Genomic DNA, 16,625 nt, shown 5'->3' with positions numbered 1-16,625 from the left:
AGCCTTGTCATTTTTCACCTACCTTTCCCCAAAGCTGGGGCCGTTTTGCCATCTGTTGTAGCACTTGGGAGGCAGGGTGCAAGCTGTGCTGTTCCTACTGCCTTCTTAGAATCAACAAGGTTGGGAAAGACTTCCAAGATCATCAAGTCCAACCTTCAACTGAATTCCACATGCACACTAAGTTACATCACGAAGTACCATGTCTACCCATTTTTTGAAGACTTCCAGGGATGGTTGGTGATTCCACCATTCTCTGGGAGCCTGTTCCACTGCTTTACCATATCCAGTCAAGGAAATTTTCCTAATATCCAGCCTGAACTTCCCTTGTCAAAATTTGAGGCTGTTTCCCCTCGTCCTGTCACATGCTGCCTGAGAGAAGCGGCCAAGCCCCACCTTGCTATGATCTCCTTTCAGGCAGTTGTAGAGAGCAGTAAGATCTCACCTCAGCCTTCTTTTCTCCACACTAAGCAACTCCCAGCTTCAGCCCCTTCCCCAGCACCTCTGCCCTTCTCTGGACGCACTCCAGCACCTCTGTCCTTGTAGTGAGGGGCCTGAAACTGAACACACAACTCAAGATGTGGCTGCTCATCAGTGCCAAGTACAGGGGCACTACCCCTTTGGCTCAAAGTAATCTTTCTTCTCTCAGCAAAGTACTAGAGCAGAGCTGCAGTGTGCTGGGGGATTGGCAGACCCCTGAGGAGAGAGTGTTTGCCCTCCTTTTGGAGGTGTGTATATAAAAGTGATGTTTGTGGCTATTAGCCACAACTTTCATCTTAGAATGAAATCACCAAGGGATAGAATTCATTCACTCAGTGAGTTCTGATTAGCGCAGTGTGCACTTTAAAAATGTCAGCCAGCCAGGTTCTTCAAATGGCATGCAAGAAACTAAATCTGATCTGATACATCTATTTAGCTTGTTGAATTAGTGAGAGGGGAATGACCTGTGAGCGCTTTGCACTTGGTACAAAGAGACAAATTCAAGACTGGTGTCAGAAACTAGGAGCAAACTGTCCCTACCCAATAACACACAGACTAAATATATTCCTAAATCTTAGTTTCACATCTGAAGATTCCTGTTGGAGAACAGGAACACCTGTTGGAGGTATGACATACTTCTTTCCTCGTTTTTCTGGACACAAATGAATTCCATCTGGAAGGTGTAGTGGGACTGTACATTGCGTAGCATGGCCATATTTCTTGCAGTTTGCTTTGGGAAAAGGTTTATCTTCCTTTGTATTGTTTCCTTTTGATGTTATTGTCCTGCCAGCATGCTGTTGCTGACAGTTGCCTCTGTGGCAAACATGTAGCAGAAATTATGCTACAACAAAGGGTATTTATGTATCCCAATAGAGAACAAAATTAAAGCATGCCCTACTATAGAAGTTAAACTTCTGGCTTTTGCAAAGATAGATGTCTTTTGAGTTGTCTTGACCTCCTTTCTTGCTGAGAAGAAAAATATTTTGGGTTTGAGTTTAGAGCCTATGAACACATTTTTATCAGCTGCAGTCAGTTCAGTGTTTTCACACGCATGTTCATGTTTGCTGATAATTTTCCCACTGACTTCAATTAGTAGAAGACTATGTTGTAAAGCAGGCCCCTTCTCAGAATTGTCTAAGCTTCACACCTTCAAAAACTGCGTGCAAAAAGGGTTGTGTTTGTATGCATTGTGTTTCTTCAGAATGTGAAAACATTTTTGTAAATATTATGTAAATACAATTAAGCCACAATCACAGTTTTGTCTTAAATGATTTTATTTTGAAAAATACAATGTACAGTGTGATGTCAACTAACTGTAATACTGACACTGTCAATCAGAACTTGTACTTCACACAACGATCAGCTAGTCATGCAATAAAATATGTACCTGTCATGAAGCACTCCCACTTCCACTGTTTCATCATTATCTCTTTATGGCATGTCACAAATCCATGTACATTGAAACACACTCTACTTTTGCAGCCCTTCTACAGACGTGACAGCACACACTAGTCACATAGCTCAAGAGCACTGGGGTGAGACCAGCCTTATTGGAATTGAATGGCCTTTGCCATTAATTTCAGTGGGCTGAAGGCTTCACCCTGAATATCCACCTATGAATGTATTGTGTGTGGCCATTGTAACCCTTGAGCTGTATCACTTGCTTGTAACAGGAATATTTTTTTAGGAAAAAAAACACCTTAAAAATAGTATGTTATGTCAAAACCAGCCAAATAGTTTTATATAATGGGTTTTGCATTAGTTTTCGTTACTGATAGAAATCTTAAACACCAACACTGCTATTACAGATTTTCAAGTTGTTTTCCCTCCTGATTTGGAGAGTATAAAGACAAAGGTTAAGTAATGTTAATAGTACAGTGAGACACAGAGTGGCAAAGCTAGTTCTGAACATCCATGTGTTTCAGACTATATTGCAAGCACAGCTTTCCTGCCTTCTTCCTCACCTCTTAGTTTGAGCTTTAAATATCCTTCCCACATTCAGGGCAAAGGATGTCATCTCTTTCTGTGAGGAAGCCACGACCCACCAATGAAAGGGAGCACTTCTTACAGTTAAAGCAATCATTATGCCACTGCCGTTCTTCAAAAGAGATGTACTTGGTTCCTCCGAGTCCTGTTTGAAAAGCAAAATCATTATGAGAAAAGAATAGTAGGTCAGCCATCAAGTGATGCAGACTGACGTGGAGATCCCACATACAGCAGTGAAAAAATGCCATCGTGACAAATCTGTTTGTTGCTGTGCTAATTTTCCCACCCTTATTCTGTAGTGACTAATATTTTCATCCTCAAATACTTCTGTTGCTTTCAGCAAAGTTAATGAGCAAGGCTGTCATCCCTAGTGATAATGGCAGAAATGAACTTCCAAGGGATGGCCCTGCAACATGCAGCAGAAGAAAAGCAAAGCACCTGCCTCTGAATAGAATTCTGATAGTTTTTTACAGAATGTTTTATGGCATCTGAGTATGTTAATTTATGTTTTGTAGAAGTTCATTTAGATAATTAAAAAAAGTTTGTCATGTATCATGACTTGATTCATAGCTCTGAAGGAAGAATGCCTCAGGAAAAGAAGCAGGTTAGTAAAAAAGCATTCCAGAGTTTGAGGCTATGGCAGTTATCATAAGGTGTATTGAAGTTGTACAAAAGAAAAAAAAAGGGAAAAATATCTCTTAGGAGTAACTGTCTTTTGCTTAACCTCAAAAATGACTAGCCGGAGTTCTGTGAAAAGATTTAGTTGGGCATATCTTGTACCAGGTGAGACTTTTTGTTTAGTTTTGCCTTCAGTAGCAACTCAACACACAAAACTGCCACGAAATGTAAAGGCACCAGCCATGAGAAACCTACCACTGATTGGGTTTGTGCATCCAGCACACTTTTTGGTGTAGAGGTTGCAGAAGCAGCTCAAGCAGTATGCAAACTCATCCCGGGAGGTAAAGCGCTGTCCGGACAACTGCTTCTTGCATCCAGTACACACGAAGCACTCCTTATGCCATGGCTGCTCCCGGTAGGTAACTCCTCCTGTAGTGATAGCCTGTTTTAGGAAAAAAAGGACAAGAAAGTATTTTCTTAAGGGTGGCAGGTTCATATTTAGATTTGGTAAAGAGGAAAGGTGATGAGGTTTTAGTGGGTGGGAGGAGGGGAAGAAGGCTTAATAACAGCAAGATCATAATTTTGCTTGGAGTTGACCTTGAGAAAATCATGCAAGTGCTTTATTGTAATTTCCTAATTTATAAAAAGAAGCCCCATACTAAAAGTACTTTATTCTGCATATATTGTAAAATCTCAATTTCAATTGTACTCTGTTTTTCAAGGTACTCTTTGTATGTTGCTTTTCATATGCATATACTAGAGTTTGTCTCATTACGTACCTTCCCCTGTCCCTTTCTTCATGGTGGAGGAATTACCTGATGTGTTTCAACTTCACTGTTACTTTCTTTGGGAAAGACTAGTTTATTTCATATTGAAGTATTTACTTTCTGCTTCTGCAGACTTTGTCAGGGAGTTTTCTCTTACCAGTAACCAGAACTGAAATTATATCATCTCTTAAAATCAGGTAATTCTGAATCTTTTTACACATACATAAATGAGACATTTTACCTACTTGGATATAAAATGGGATGGAATTCAATCCCTCAGGTTTCAGGTAAGCAAAATAATAGCACTACCTTCTTGCACTGGACACATTGCATGGCAAACTGCTTTTCATAGCAGGGTACACAAAAGTTTTGATTGTCCTTAGGGATGAAGCTCTTTGTCCCAATAGGCTGTTGGCAGCGGTAGCAGATAAAGCAGGTCTCGTGCCAGCTGTTGCCCTTGTATTCCATCTTCCGAGTACCTGTAATGAGACCAGAGCATCAACTGAACTTCTGGATGAGATAGATGCAATTCGTAGCTCTTGTTTGCCTGGCAGCTGGCTGTCAGTCAAGAAGCATTGCAGCTATGAGCTAGAGGCTATTTAACGTTCCTAACAGCTTTGCATGACATTTGGTACCGTTTTAGGTTTTTGGAGAGCAAGTCGTTCTTCTCCTGCAAAGAAGAGAAACATTTATTGCAAATAGCTATAGCCTAGAACAGCTTTTTGTGGTATTATTAGGCAAATAATGAATTCCAATGCACAGGAAGATTCAAGGGAATTGGAGAGACACCAATAAAAGCTGCTGTTAGTGCTGAGCAGAAGTAAGGCCATTCCTCATTAAAGATTGACATCATTCATTCCACAACTGTTTTGTTTCTTTTTCAAATAGCACCAAGGTACGTGGTTAATTACAGACTCATAGAATTATTTGCGTTGGAAGAAACCTTAAAGATCATCTAGTTTTAAACTCCCTGCCATGGACAGGGACACCTCTCACTAGACCAGGTTCTTTCTCAGAGCCTGATCCAACCTGACTTTGAACACTGCCAGGGATGGGGCATCCAATTCCTGGCAAGCATCTTACCTCCCTTTCCCAATGAAATATAGTTACTGTCTGAGACAAAGGATTATTTCATACCTGCTTGGGGGCCTTTTTCTTGTTCTCACTGAGGTGTACTATAAGTTTGCAATTGTTTCCAGCTGAGCAGCACCTATCCTAAAGGTCTTTCTGTCTCTTGAAACTTGCAGTAAGAAAGAAGCTTTCTCTCTGTTTTCAGTTGTATTGAAAATATGGGTGAAATGTGGCAGGGAGAAAAATCTTTAGACAGTCCTTTATTGAATAGCAGAAAAGTGGTATGGTAGTTAGTAAATTAATGCACTTCTCTAGAATGTGATTTTAGGGTTCAGATAGTGTGCTTTGCAGATTCAGTTTACTGTATGGCAGGTAGACTCTGAGCCCTTCCAGGAAACTGGAGATGCCCTATTATATGGATAAATTTCTTTGGACATGGTATGACTTCCTATGTACCAGTTGGAGTCAGAATATTTAATACTGGCCAGAAGGATAAACAAACAAATGTTGTTTCTACAGTTCTGCATCACTCTTGGAGCCTGTAACAGCAAAAACAAAGTGAAATGCTTGGAAGACTGACAAGCTGGTCGAGTTGGCTGATGATGAAGAACCACACTAATGCCTTTGATGCCAATTCTCCCCGCCCCTATTACTGCAGGGTGAAGTTTTACCTTTTCTCCCCTTCTCAAGCATTAATTCATCTTTGTTTACTAGTTGCATATTTTTCTTCTTTTATGATCTCATTAAATTCTGCTGAGAGGCATAGTTCAGGATTTATTTGGTGTTGGTTTTTGTTTTAAATTCACTTGCATCAGTAGTAAGTGAACTGCTAATTATCTTTCTTTCTGATGCTTACATGCTTGAATATTTCTGTTCCATTTTATTAACAGACACCTTCTAAAAATTATGCCCTCTCTATGCTGGTAAATTCCTATATCATGCCAAGGAGCAAATAAATCAGTCCTTGAAAGAATAATATTCTGGAAAAAGGAGATGTAGATGATTTTTTTTGGTAGTCTAGAGTTTTATTTTCAAATTTTCAGCTGTGCTGTCTTTGGGATGGTGTTGTCACTGAAACTCAAAGCAGGCAGAGCCCTGTTTGTTAGCTGCTAGAGTGAAGTCAGCGTGAGTCATGAGTTTGCAGAAGGACTGAAAGACTAAGCTTGTAATCACTTAAATGGGCACATCATGATAAAGTTTCATTAAATCTGCGTGGTACATTTAGTGGCTCAAAGCAAAGGGCAAATTTAGCATTAACAGTCTCCACAAAGGGTATCCAGTCACTTGCTGGCTCTTTCAAAAAGAGTATGCCTCCATTGGTGACCATGTTCCTCTGGTGTAGCTTCTGTACTACTGTGGTGTGCTGTGTAAGTAGGAAAAACACGCTGAGCTCTTCCAATATGGTGACATCTTAGCTATCTTGGGTAAACAGCTAAAGACCAGCAGGTAGTTGTAAAGCTTACAAAAATTAATTTCTTCTCTTTTGGGTTATAAGAGAAGAAGGGATTCTCTGTGTCACTGAATCCAGCCTCCATTACTATGTATCAATGTATAGCTGCCATAATAGACAAAAAGAGATCCATTCAGTAAATCACTGATAACGGCGATGAATCTGACAAACAGTATTAAAAATATATACACATAAAATTATAGAATCATACACTCACAGAATAGTTTGGGTTGAAAGGAACTTTTAAAGATCATTTAGTCCAAGCCCCTACAATAAGAAGGGACATCTTTAACTTGATCAGGTTGCTCAGAACCCCATCCAAACTGACCTTGAATTTTTCCAGGCCTGGAGCATCCACCACCTCTCTGGGCAACCTGTTCCAGTGTTTTACCTTACCACCCTCATTGTAGAAAACTTATTCCTTATATATAATCTAAATCCACTCTCTTTTACTTTAAAACCACTATGCTTTGTTCTATCGCAACAGGCCTGCTGAAAAGTTTGTCCCTGTCTATGTTATAGGTCCCCTTTCAGTACTGAAAGACTGCAATCAGGTTTCCCCAGAGCCTTCTCTTCTTCAGGCTGAACAATCCCAACTCTCTCAGCTTGTCTTTATAAGAGAAGTACTCCAGCCCTCTTTGTGGCCCTCCTCTGGACCTCCTCCAACAGTTCCATGTTCTTTTTGTGTTGGGGTCCCCAGAGCTGGATGCAGGTGAGGATCTCTCGAGAGCAAAGTTAAGGGGCAGAATCACCTCCCTTGTCCTGCTGCCCATGCTGCTTTGGTTGCAGCCCAGGATACAATTGGCTTTCTGGGATGTGAGTGGACTTTCTGTGTCATATAGTTCCAGCTTTAAAACTAGCACTGGCTATTCCCAAGTATGTCAGTTTTTATTCCTGTGTCAGCAAAAGGGATGCACATGGAACAACAGGAGATGCCTAAACTCGGTCATGAATAGATAGGGTCATCTGCTTTTAAATATTGCAGTCCTATTTCATCATCAAACTTCATTTTTACACCCCAGGAATAAAATGTTTAAAAAATAAAGTGGTTTTCTCCTCTTATCTAAGACAACCAATGTCAGAACTAGCTGACAACGTAACTAGTAATCATTATGGAGTGTGGATGAGGATTCTACAAGTTGCCTTTCAATATTTTATTTCTGCACTGATAGCACTTCAACTTTAAAGCCCTCAAATCTCACAGAATGCTATAGTATTGACATGAGAAGATGAAATTTTAACAATCTATTACTATAACCTCATGTTTCATGTTGAAAAAAAAAAATAGCTCTTTCCTAGTTCTTCACATCTTTGTACTCAAGAAAGGCCTCAGAGGCACTTTGGCCAATTTTTCAATTGTCTGAGAGAAGCTAAATTTAGAGTAATCACACAAAAAGTTTCACATGAATGCAAGTTCTGCCATGAGCCATTATGAATATTACATGTTCTGGTCATGGAAGTGGCCTAGAATGCACCATCACCAGTTTTTTATGCAGTTCACCATGACTAAGCAGAGATAGTCAAGAAAAAGCATTTCTCACAAATATTGCTGAATTTGGGCTTGATATTTAGTCCAAAAAGTGAGCATCCTAACCTGGCATAATAGTCTTCTTGCATTCATTGCATTTGGAAGAGTATTCATTGGAGTAGCAGTCAGTACAAAGCAGATGTTCCTCTTTTGCAGCGAAAGGTTTGTCCACCAGTGAATTCTTGCACTGGAAGCAGTGGAAGCAGGTTTCATGCCAGTGGCGGTCCTTGTAAGACAGATCCTGTAGAAATCCAAAACCACAGAGTAAGTGGAATGAATAGTTTGCACAACTGGAAGCTCAGAGAATGCAAACACATCCAAATCTGAACTGCAGGGAGGAGCTGGGGCTAATTTGCACTGCTCAAGAAAACAAATGTTCCAACGAAGGTGAACTTACGTTGCTGTGATAACCAAGAGCAGCTCATGACAACTATCAACCCTTTTTCAGCTCAAGGTAACCTTTCTTGTGACAGAGGAACAGCTAGTTTCATTTAGGTATTTCCTTTGGGAATAAAGCCCCACTTTTGAATCAGATTAAAGCCTGTTAACCTTGCAGGTGTGATTGACTTCCCCTGTTTGGTTTAACTATTGCTGATTTCTGGTTCATTCCATAGATATTTACTCCTGAACAGAAACCGTTTTTTCCCAATTGCATTCTGGTATTTTTTCGACAGATTTATACCAAGGGTGGAATGAGTCTGATCTCTTTGGGGTTTTTTTCACTGCAACAAATTTTTACTGACTCTTGTGTTCTGGTTTACCTATATTTCAGATGTGGATGGGTCTGAAAAATGCAAGACCACATTGTACCTGCATCCAGGGATCCAGAATACTGGCCAAGGGATTAGTGTGGGCATGTAAGTATTTAAAATACTCTCCACAGTAACTCCTTTTATTATTTAAAAGGAACAATCCTTCTCAAAATTGTGACCAAAATTGTGACTGTGCTTTTTAAAATTTAAATTTTAAGGTGGCCTAATCATGTAACAGTTAACAGTGTCTTTGGACTTCAAACAAAACAGAGCTTGGATGATTCCAAGAAACAGTGTCTTCCCTAAAATATATAGGCTCTGGTTTGGGTTGGAAGTGTGCAAGGCTAGAATTGTCATGAATAGGGAGTATAAAAACTCAGCAGAAATAACTTCTCAGGTTCTAGCTCAAGATCTACTGTGTATTCATTGCAGGCACTAAACAAATTGGATTAACTGAAGGAAAAGAGTGAGTGGCAGAACATCAGATTTTTTAGTCATGTAAAGCATCTCAAAGGGTTCGTACCTGAACTGGCCTAAGCTGTGCTGTGTCAGTCAGTACAGTCACAGGTAACTCCAAATGGGCAATCTTAGCCCAGAGCAAACAAAAGATAACACAGATTTAGGCTAACCTAAAATAACATTGTGTCTTTGGGAGCCTTGTTCCCATGAATAGCTAGCAGGAAACACTGAAATAGTTTCATCTAGGTCAGCTTATATATGGTAGCATGTTAAACTTTACTAATTTCTGTCAGAATTTGACCATGCAATTAAGCATTTTTGTTTGGATATCTGTGCTACTCACCTAAATTTTTTTGAATTATTGTGAGTAACAGTTGATACCCAATGTATTTTTCATCTCTGAGATTGCATTCTGTGACAGAATATCTAAGACTTCTAATTTACAACTTTCAGACAGTTGTTTATTCAGCTCATCTAATAATTTCAGCTACTTCCTTTTGAAACAGCATGAATTTCTCACTGTAAAATTTTAATCTTTTCTAATAGCAAATTCAAACCAATCTTCTTTGGAAGTTATTTACAATCTATTTCTTCTCTTTAAGTGAAATTGAATAGCCTAAATCTGATTTCATATTATATTTTCAGCAGAAAAATACGATATACAGCCAACAGTGTTTTCCAAAATGTGAAATTTGCCTTCTAGAAAGTAGAACAACAGATCCGATTGTCTTTCTCTTGTAACATGATGTATTCAAGTACTTTTCCTCACTTGCTGCCTTTTTCTGTTTTTGCAATTTTCAGCAAGCTATTTTTTTAATATCCAAAATTAATGCGCTGATGGCTGCTTATTTTATCAATGAAATTATACCCTGAAGAAGGTTCATGCCTTTTAGAAGAGGAGTAATGAAGACAAAGATTAGGTGTCAATGATGAAAGATTTGATTCCTGAGTCAGTTACAATGGCAAGATTTTACAAGCAGTAGCTGGGTAGGTGACAGCAGCAGATATTTCATCACGATGAAGTGATGAAGCACAACTACAACAAAAAGTACCCAAGATAAAAAGTGGATTGAATAATCTTTAGCTACTCTGGATTACTACAACTACTATTGTCATTGAATGTAGAGAGAGTCTAAGATGTCTGGCTTTGTCAGTAGAATATTAGACTGATGAAATGGATATTGCTTTCTCTCTCTGAATCTGTCACATCTGAGAGCAAGGAAGTCCAAGGTACTGATTAAACCATTTATGCATCCTGAGTGTTCTAAGGTCACTGAAGAGGAGGTTTGGTCTACTTCAGCATGTTGTATGTATTACTGGAGCCTTTGGCTTGTCCATAAGATGTGGATGTATTGATCTGGAGCAGATTCTACACTGGAAAAATGTGCAAAAACTGACTTAAAGCTTTCTGAATATCAGGCTGCTCCTCTGTTAAGCTGAAAGTACATCAGATTTAGTCTAGGCATGTGAATTCTAGTTTATGGTAACTGACTGTAGCCCAAATAAATCTGTTCCAGCAGAAAGTACAAGTGATATACAACTAATTGCTGTTGTATTTTCACTTATTTTCTTTATGTCACCCACAAAGAAAACTTTGACAAGATAACTGTTAACACTGGCAAGATCATGTTTTACAGCTTCTCCATAGTTCTGTATAGTTTTGCTCCAGCACTGTTTATTTGGCCTCTAGGGTGGGACTGCATGTGTCTTAGAAAAGTGAGGTTTTTTAAAAAAACCCAGAAGACTCCCTTAGACTAGGGTTATCAGGTAGCTTGGTTAAGCTTGGGCTCCTAATACCCTGCATTTATATTGTCTTCTCCTCAGGCTTTTTAAGTCTAAGCAAGCTGAAGCCATTATGCAGTACCATTTCTCTTGAACTGGGTTTCAACAGGAACCCAGTAGGAAGAAGGAGATGAGAGAGCTTATTGCCAGAACAGTAAATGTATATGTTGTTCATGAACGAAGACTACATTAGGCTTTTTTTGCCTGCCATAATGGTCTTTTCAGAAGGTTGAATGTAGGAAATGGGCTATGCCAACTAAATGCTGTGCAGATTTTAGCTACACACACCCTGTAACAAAACACTTAAGTATGTTAGACTGGAACATACCCATCAAAAGCATGTTGAGAAAAGGTAAAAACGAGCGATATTGTGCTGGACTCAGCCCCTTATGTGTATGAGAAGATGTTAAGATATCCACTTCTTTCACCGTTTCACTTTACAACAATTAGTCTGAGATTCAGTAATGAGCTGAAAAAGTGTTGTGTGGCAGGACAGGGTTTAAACATTAAAAATGAGAAAAATAATTACTTTAACCCTTTCCTGATCCTCCTTACTGGAGGTTTTATTTTTTTGTTTAGTTTATGTGTGAGACTGATCCTTTTGAGCAATTTTTGGCCTGCATGCTGACACAGTAGCTTTATGTCACAATCCACTTATAATTTAATTTTCACATTTCACAGAGAGAGTTTTCATGCCCTTCTGCCTGCCAAGGGCAACTTGTGGACTGCATTAAACACAGGATTACTGTAGGAATTTCCTGTATTTGGAATGGTTTCTATAGCATAGGATCTGCAAGGAAAGTATTAAAAAAGCCAAAGTCCACCAAAAGTAACCCTTCAGCAGTTAAGCAAATGGGTACATGATGGATGGATTTCCAGAAAGAAGCATGAAACTGTAGGTGTGGTGAGCATTCACCAGCAACTTAGCCAATAAAATGCCAATTTTTCCTAGAAAAAGTAAATTTCTCCTATAACCCGTTGGCATATGGATAATGTGTAATAGGTGTGAGAGAAATGGCACCATGTTTTCATACTGCCTGCTGGTGCCTCCTACCACTCAGTATATGAAGCTTTTAATTGGTCTGTGAAAGTTTCATGAACATCAGCCAGAATAGTTTACAGTTAATGAAATGGCCTGTGCCCAAAGGTGTAATTCAGACACACATTAACATTCCAGGATTTTTTGGTGGAAGAGACTTGTTCTTTTAAAATAAAGAACAAATTAGTTACTACTCAGTTACAATCACAGTTACCCATAAACTACCTTAAAAACTAGAAAGATATTGAAAGAAATTCTCCCCTGACTTGAATTCAAGGAATGTTTCTCCACAGCATTGTTGCCTTGTGGGGTCTCTGTGCTATAGCTAAAACACAATGTGAAAATCTGGCATCAATTTCATCCTCTCACAGTCCAGTGCTGTCAGAATTCGAGTATTTACCAGAGTCTGAGTAGGCTTAGGCTCAACTCAGGTAAACTGATGCTGTGCACCACTGCTGATGCACTACAGTAGTGTCAGAGACAGTGAAATGGCTGTCCAGTTCTCAGCACCTGTGGTATCACTTGGGTGTAACCCTGTCAGTGATAGAAGGGTTGATTGTAATTGGGAGGGTGGGAAAGAAGGAAATTAAGAGCATCTGGTTCTCAGGGCAGATTTTCTCAGTGTAGAGAAACAATGATGGCCAAGAAAGTACTTGCAAAGGAAAATCTGATGTGAGAGCTACATGGAACTTCTCAGGTTGTAATGTGGATGTAAGTGTGGACACCACTGCCAGATGCAGAGGCCTGGATGTGACCTTTTCCCATGACACTGTCACTCCATTAGGTTTTTTCTTCCAAATGTTACATTTTTAGGTTATGTCGAGCACACAAACAAATTGGAGTCCGTTTCATACATGCAGTAGACACACTGGTCTCATTCCCAAACATAGTACAATTTATCTCCTTTGTTCAGGTGAAAAAGTAAATGCAACGTGTAAAAAGATTTATGTAAAAATACATACATATATGTATGTGTTCTATTTCTTGTCTATTTATATAGCTATGTATCTGTACAGTTTAATGAGAAGAAACCTGATTTTTTGTGACGGTTTCATGGCAGAATTACACTCAGTCACACAGTGCACACACTGCGTTCGATACTCATCTGGTGTCTGAGGCACTTGTAAGGGCTCTCTCAAATGTGTCCTCTAGAGTCTATTACTGTCATTGAAAAACTGCTCTAGTTTTCATCTCAGAACATTCATAGGATCTCTTTTCCTACTAGGCACGGGGGGTTTTTTTCAGAAAACTTGTAGGAATTTAGGTTTCAACTTTTATCCATCTGTCAGAATTTGCTTAAAATTGGTCAACAGCTTCAAAAGCTACAGCATAAAGCATGGACAAGCACAAATAGCAGTCAGAGAAACAAAAAAGTACATGTTTGTTTCTGGCACACTTTATAGCACTTTAAGAAATCTTTGTTTACTGTCTCTTAGATGTGTTTTCCACATATAGTTCTGGTTCTTTACATATATAAAATATTCTTAGATTGCAGACAGTTGGGGCTTTTTCTTTTTTTTCTATTTTTTCTATTTTTTCTGATATTAGAGTGTGTCTCACTTTAAAGTAAAGAAAAGCAGTATATCAGATAACACCCACACTCCCTAAATACATAAATCTGGGTTGAAAAGTTCAGCCTGATTAATTCCTGAATACTTTGACCGAGATTTGTTGAAGCTGGTCCAAGTTTTTAAATTCTTGACTATCAACACATGGAAATATCTTCTCAGGAGATTAGAAAGAGACCTTAAAACAAAAGCACATTCTGGAACGGGGCAGAAATATTTTGCTTTTTCAGGTCAGGCCAGGCCAGCTGTATCTCTTCTCTAACCTGAATATTTATGAGCTGTAGGAAAGCTGGCAATTTTAGACCTTCTTACAGATTATTGCCAGTTCCCTGTCTTAATGGTGAAACATTTTTACCTTTTTAAGGCTTCTGAAAGGGACTTTCCTACTGATTTGCCAATAGGGTGTTGTAGATTGATTTGGAAGGTGTGAGACATTTCTTCTTTCCAATCTGAGTAAGCATATATTTTTATATCTCTGAACTAGTAATTGAGTGGTAGTATCACTATTAGGAGTTAATTGGTGCTTCTAGAGGTATGGATCAGCAGTGGGAAATCAAAAATCAGATCCCCTTGGGTCAGTGAAGAATCCTATGGCCATGCAATACAAATTGCAGTTCTACCACAATCTCACTCTTTCAGTGAAAATCTTGCCCAGCTTTGAACAAGTCAGTTTTGTGCAAGGGGGGTATATATCAGATGAAGTCTGTTGGTAGTAGTCCAACAGACAATTCACTGGATGGCTCCCCTGTCTTCATCGGGCAGGATGAAACTGGCATGAACTCTAGTTGTTTTGATTAATTTAAAAGAAATGCACATGGTCACACCTGATCTGTACCAGGCAGGTGTTTCCAAGTGTTGTAGCAGTGCACAACTCAAGCTAGCAAGGCGTCTGCTCTGTCCATCCCATTCTTTAATTAGATTCCACTATCGTAATTCTGTACTTAAAAGGCAAATTTTTCTAACTCTATCTGATTTATTGCTTGGGTCAGCATTATCTAGACTTCTGTGATCTCCAGGTTGGCACATTGTCTTGAGTGTGTCTTGTCTCTTAATGACAACAGAAGTGTGGTCACTGCAAAGCCAACAGTGGCTTAGCTCCCTCTGACCCAAAGGTAGGCAAAACCAGCTTCTGTCATCCTTCCAGATCCCAGCTGGCCCTGAGGACAGGCTCTCCCAACGAGTTGCAGAGAATTTCTTACATCAGAGCCTCAGATCTTTCTGTGCTTTACAGGAACATATTTCTATTACCATGCCTGGTAAAGAAGGGTTTGCCAAGTAAAACAATACAGAACAGATACAGGGGTCCAGAAAACATGCTCTCCCATCAAAAGAAACTCATGTGTAGCTGTTAGGCTGGATCCTTACAAATCTCAGAGCTCTGTATCCAGGCTGCTCTGTCAAGATTTCAATAACAAGACACAAATCTGACATACCTTGCAGTCAGCACCAATAGGTTTTTTGCATTCCTCGCAGGTGTTGGAATAAAGATTTTCATAGCATTTAACACAGTAGGGGCTGTCCTCCTTCAGGATGTACTTCTTACCAAACAGAGACTCTTTGCAGTAGTCGCAGTCAAAGCGTTCAGTCATGTTGGTGTCTGGAGTCCAGCTACAAGGACAGGAACAGGCACATGTCAGACTGAGCTACACTTGACCCAATCCCCCAGGAAAGGTTCATCAATTCTGGTTTATCACTTTGTACCTCAGTTTTAATCCAACTTTCAGTCAAATAAATGAACACAATAGGAAGGAACAGGACTATAAATTTTGCGGTGCAGGGCAATGAAAACAGCCCATCTAATTCAGCCTTTTGCTGATCCATCTTTGGCCAGATCTAGTGTTAGAAATGAGGGGGAGGAGTAAACCCTGAGTCTGAAGAACTCCCGTGGGATTTGTGAATGGAATTTGACCTATAGGTCTGAAAAAAGAAGGTGTCTGCCTAGGGGATGGAGGGAGTCAAGTCCATTAAGAGGATGAGCCAGCTAATCTTCAGAAGCAACATCTCCTGCATAAGGCAAGAGAAAGGTTTACATTGCTTGTAGACTTCAGTCACAGGCAGCCTATCAGGCACCACAGTTATATGCTTCTGCACCTTCCTTCTCTGCATTCTCAGTAAGCCAGTGTCCAGCAATCATTCTCCCACAGGCAGACACTGACCCTCCATCTCTGCTCGTGCATGGGACTATGTGCACAGGAGGTGTAGGGTCAGTGACTCTGTGTCTGATTCTCCTCTGATGCAACCAGACGAGTTATCTAACAGCTGTACTGTATTGGGACACAAATGGGAGCTAGGTGTCCTGGCTCAGACAAATGTCAAACAATGATTATGGAAGAGAAAAGGGAAGAAACTGTTTATGATGTTTCAGCTTGTCTGAATAAGGGACAATCACTGTTTGCTCCCCCGGTTTTGTTACGTCTCTCTCATTTTCTGGATGCACACACAAGCAGCGATGACTCGAATGCCTTTGATAAACTGCATGAATATTTATTATTGCCTGGGACAATTTATTTTGGGTTTCATTAGAATCATCACCTTCTTTCTTAACCTGAGGCTTGCAGCATGTGTTACACCTGAAATTTGTTTGGAGGTTACAGCTGGAGCAGGGCATAGCTGCCTGCTTAGGAAAGGGAATTTCCCAAGCAGAAAGTACATGCCACCTGGACTGCATGATCTTCACTGCCTGCTAGGCTGCATCTCCTCTTTAAGCCATATCTGATCTATAAATCCTTAAATGTTTTGAGTACTAATAGCTTAAGTGACTACCTCTGTCTTTCATGCACAAGTGACATTCACAGCAGCTGCAGTCCTATTGCCAACTTCAGCTCTCAGTTTTAAACATAATGTTGTTACTTGCTTAGTGTTCTTGGCACAGGTCACTGGATTCTGGAGTTTGTCCTCTCCTTCTGGCAGCGGGAGCCACCCATAGGACATTCTGAAATCCTGAGTTCTCCTCCAGGATTTCAGTCTTTATTATTATCTTTCATTCTGTCTAGCTGGGATGTGATTAAGGTTTTAGGGCTGTCTGAATGGACAAACTTTATTCTGATGACTAGAAAGCGTTTTGTTTTTTAAATGGTCAGTCAACTGCTGAATTTTGTGGTGACTAGCACAGACTGAGGGGTGAGTGC

At 39.8% G+C, this 16,625-nt stretch overlaps 1 protein-coding gene across 4 annotated transcripts in view; it reads right to left on the bottom strand.

Moving 5' to 3' along the window:
- Positions 1-1,733: 1,733 nt before the first annotated feature.
- The window catches only part of FHL2 (four and a half LIM domains 2), a 54,351-nt gene continuing 39,459 nt past the window's right edge, over positions 1,734-16,625 (bottom strand). For all 4 annotated transcript variants that reach the window (XM_042039731.1, XM_042039725.1, XM_042039717.1 and 1 more), the window contains exons 2-6: positions 14,931-15,105; positions 7,964-8,138; positions 4,158-4,327; positions 3,337-3,523; positions 1,734-2,608 (exon numbers count right to left, since the gene is read on the bottom strand). In XM_042039731.1, coding sequence (XP_041895665.1) covers positions 2,457-2,608; positions 3,337-3,523; positions 4,158-4,327; positions 7,964-8,138; positions 14,931-15,086 — 840 coding nt within the window. In that variant the 5' untranslated portion in view covers positions 15,087-15,105 and the 3' untranslated portion in view covers positions 1,734-2,456. The remainder of the gene's footprint in view (positions 2,609-3,336; positions 3,524-4,157; positions 4,328-7,963; positions 8,139-14,930; positions 15,106-16,625) is intronic.

The sequence above is a fragment of the Corvus kubaryi genome, unplaced genomic scaffold (assembly GCF_017639235.1).
Source record: "Corvus kubaryi isolate FWS band 111438036 unplaced genomic scaffold, C.kubaryi_AGA036_p1.0 133, whole genome shotgun sequence".
In the NCBI taxonomy this organism is placed as follows: Eukaryota; Metazoa; Chordata; class Aves; order Passeriformes; family Corvidae; genus Corvus; species Corvus kubaryi.
The sequence above is the reverse complement of the archived record's forward strand: the minus strand, read 5'-3'. Positions and strand labels throughout refer to the sequence as shown.